This window comes from Lactuca virosa, chromosome 4 (genome assembly GCF_052849685.1).
Source record: "Lactuca virosa cultivar CGN04683 chromosome 4, Lactuca_virosa_CGN04683_v6, whole genome shotgun sequence".
Classification (NCBI taxonomy): Eukaryota; Viridiplantae; Streptophyta; class Magnoliopsida; order Asterales; family Asteraceae; genus Lactuca; species Lactuca virosa.
The window spans coordinates 125699628-125703541 of record NC_136429.1 but is presented as its reverse complement, the minus strand read 5'-3'; the positions used below and the strand labels follow the sequence as shown (position 1 = coordinate 125703541).

At 36.9% G+C, this 3914-nt stretch overlaps 1 protein-coding gene across 1 annotated transcript; it reads left to right on the top strand.

Annotated features, from left to right (window-relative positions):
- The first annotated feature begins 234 nt into the window (after window positions 1-234).
- On the top strand, window positions 235-3505 carry LOC145107326 (E3 ubiquitin-protein ligase UPL5-like). Its single transcript, XM_079044183.1, has 3 exons — window positions 235-2174; window positions 2344-2933; window positions 3026-3505. Exons 1-3 carry the CDS (start codon window positions 362-364, stop codon window positions 3287-3289), a joined length of 2667 nt encoding a protein of 888 aa, XP_078900309.1. The 5' UTR covers window positions 235-361; the 3' UTR covers window positions 3290-3505.
- Window positions 3506-3914: the final 409 nt, after the last annotated feature.

Below are 3914 nucleotides of genomic sequence, written 5' to 3'. Positions count from 1 at the left end.
GTATTTGTATATCGAGATCAGAATGTATTTGATGGACCGGTTCAAATGATATGGAGTTCAAAATTATTTCCTAAATAACCCATTCTAGATAAAAATGTTATTTTGGCAAAAATCAATCTAAATAAGTTATTCTTGTCAAAGATAGACCAAAAAAATGGTTAGATTAGTCAAATTTCGTTAAGTTTAATTATTAATGCCTTTTGGCAATTACTGTAAGATTACTCAGCAAGTAAACACGGGTTGCGTTGATCTCATCATCTCTCTGTAAAACCCAGCGAAGCGAAGCGATATACAAATCTCTTTCTCATAAGTTGTTGTTTGATGGTTTCATGGTAAACCCATTCCCGCCGGCCAACCGTCAATGTCTTCTCCAGACTCTCCGTCCGTCGACTTTCTTCACCAGCGAATCAAACGCAAGTTCGAAGATTACGACGACGACGAATACGACGATCTCTCCTACGACTTACCCGCCTTCAGGATGAGAAAGGATGATCCTAACCCTAATTCTCCTCCCGCCACCGCTTCCAGTAATCCTTTCCTTGATCAAATCACTCGTCAGCACCCTCACTTCCAAACTAGGGCTTCTACTTCCAGTTCCAGTTCCACCCAAGACTCCGCCTTCTTATGGTATCCTGATCGTATCCAATTCTTCGTTCGTATGATTTCCGAAAGCAAAACCTTAGTTCTCCATGGAAAACCAGACGACAAAGTCAAATTAATCCACGAGAAAATCCAGGCCGCCACCGGAATTCCGATGGTCGAGCAGCGTTTGATTTATCGAGGCCGGCAGCTTCAGTGGGATTATAGTTTGGCTGAGTGTAAGATAAATAACGACGCAGGCTTGCATTTGGTTGGTCGAATGCGGAGTACGGAGCATCCGCAAGCGTGGCAGTTGATTGATGATTTGGTTTCGACGATTTACAGGTTGTGCAAAGGAGAAAAGGGCCTTTGTCTGAAGTCTGTGAAATCGCGGTTAACAGAGTTCTTGAACATGACTGCCAAGTATGATATCGGGGATGATCAACCGGCGCCTCATCTGAATATATTTCAATCATTATGTGCTCCAGCAGCACTGATGATGCTCTACATGTCGCCTCATGCAGGTAACAAAGAGTGTGCTCAAGAATCAATTCGACATCTCCTTACTTCTAGTAAAGATACACTGTCAAGACCTATATATTCACAGTGTGCACCTATAGCATTAGAGTTCTGTAAATTGCTCTGTAGAGTTTCAGGAAGATCAGATCCTCTGTATGAAGATTGCCGGAGTAGTCTAGGATCAATGGTGGAGTACCTTAGAATTGGAAGAAGCTCTCGGAATTATGATAACAGTAGTAATAAGCCTGTAATCATTACAGTTCAGGACATTCTTCCATATGTGGCTGAGCTTGCAAACAACCTAACAGAGGGTTTGATTTCCAGTGTGGAAGCCATAGATGATGTCTGTCCTTCACCAAGTGATGTCCTTGAGTTTGCTTCATTCTTGCGTCCTCTCAAGGCTGCAATCAAAGATCAGACAGAGTTTGAGGGAATCATACCAATACCAAGTAAGTCCACCTCCACCCTCCCTTGTGGCAGTGATGAAATCAAACTTCTATACATGATCTTCATTGAGCTTTTTGAGAAAGTTCAAATGTGTCTTGATAAAATAGAGAGCTACTTAGCTACAGAAAAGAAAGGATACTTCGGATGGGATTCTTATCTTTCAATCTTGAAGGAACTGCGTAGCATTTCCAAACTATATCAAGGTGCAGAAGATTTCTTTTGGGAAAATCTGAAAAGGAACAAGGTCTCAATATGCTATCTGATTGTTAAATATGCTAAAAGAGGTGAGGATTACAAATGGATTCTTGGACATAAAGATCTTATCGACTTTGAATCCAGAAGGCATTTAGTATTAATGTTGCTTCCAGAAATGAAAGATGAATATGATGAGCTTCATGAGATGCTTATTGACAGATCTCAGTTATTAGCTGAATCTTTTGAGTACATTGCACGTGTAGATCCTGAAACTCTTCGTGGTGGATTATTCATGGAGTTCAAAAACGAAGAAGCTACAGGTCCTGGTGTATTACGTGAATGGTTCTTCTTAGTTTCTCAAGAAATCTTTAATCCCCAAAATGCCCTTTTTGTTGCTTGCCCTAATGACCGAAGAAGATTCTTCCCCAATCCAGGTAAGTTCACAATCTTTCATCAATCTTTCAATAAAAAATCCATTTTTTTCAACATGGAATTACTTCTTGACTTCTTAACTTCTTAACTTCTTAACTTCTTGACTACTTGACTTCTTGACTTCTTGATTTATTGACTTCTTGACTTGTTGACTTGTTGTTGAATTTGCAGCATCTAAAGTGGACCCATTGCACCTTGAATACTTCAACTTTGCAGGAAGAATAATCGCATTAGCCCTAATGCACAAAATCCAAGTTGGAATTGCATTTGATCGATCATTTTTCTCACAATTATCAGGAAACACCATTTCTTTAGAAGACATAAAAGATGCAGATCCATACTTATACAGCAGCTGCAAACAGATATTAGACATGGACCCCACTACAGTTGACGAAGATGCCCTTGGGTTAACATTCATTAGAGAAATTGAAGAACTAGGATCAAGAAAAGTTGTGGAGCTTTTTGCAGATGGAAAGAACATTGTTGTGAATAGTAGAAACAGGAAGGAGTATGTTGATCTTCTTATTGAACATAGGTTTGTGACATCTGTTTCAGAACAGGTGTCTTATTTTGCTAAAGGGTTTACAGATATTGCTGGAGATGAAAAAATAAGGAAATTGTTTTTCAAAAGCTTGGAATGTGAAGATCTTGATGGAATGTTATATGGAAGTGAAAGTATTATTTCAGTGGAAGATTGGAAGAAGCATACTGAGTATTATGGGTATAAGGAAACTGATCCTCAAATATCATGGTTATGGGAGGTATGCCTGTGCCACCTGTCATTTCTCATTTCTCATATTTTTCTTTTTCCTTTTTTAACCTTGTTGATTAAAAGTCATTATTTGTTTCACAGATTATTGAAGAAATGACAGGGAATCAAAGAAAGGTGCTTTTGTTCTTTTGGACATCTTTAAAGCATCTACCAATAGAAGGTTTTGGTGGATTAGCTTCAAAGCTTTATATATACAAAACCAATGATTCAATAGAGCTTCTTCCATCTTCTCACACATGTTTTTATCGAATTTGTTTCCCATCTTACCCTTCATTGGATATCATGAGAGAACGCCTAAATATCATCACTCAAGATCATGTGGGATGCAGCTTTGGAACATGGTGAAAATAAACAAAAAGAAAAAAGAAAATTGAAATTTTGAGGTAGTTTGTTTGTTCTCTGTTTGTAAAGGTAATAATAGAGTAAATTTATGTTGGGAGTTTACTGTTTTGACTGAGTTGACTTGACTGTTGTTAGGTCTTGGGGTATATCATGTCTATAACTAGGTATATAACTATATATATTATGAATAAAGATTGGAAGTAGGTGGGTTTTTTCTTATGTTTTAAATGCATTATCTTTGGTTATTGTTGGGGATTTTTTTATTTTTTTATTTTTTTTATAAGAGCAAAATATATAGGATAATAGGAACATGTAAATTGCTTACGAATGTAAGTTGGTTGTTATTATGGGTAAATGAATATAAGTATGTTATTGTGGATAAAGTTGTACAAATACAATGTTATTATGGGTACATTTGCATTGCTATTTCATCCAAATATTTTTATTACTAACAAAATTTTGCTAGTTCTCTTACGATCTTAGAATTACTAAGGTAAATTAGAAATAGTGATAAATAAACATAACTTTAGGAAGCAAGTGTACTTGAAACAAGCACATTTTCTAGATGACTTTTCTAAATTTTAACTTTGGGGCGGTAACATTATTTTGAGCCACTAGACTGTATTCA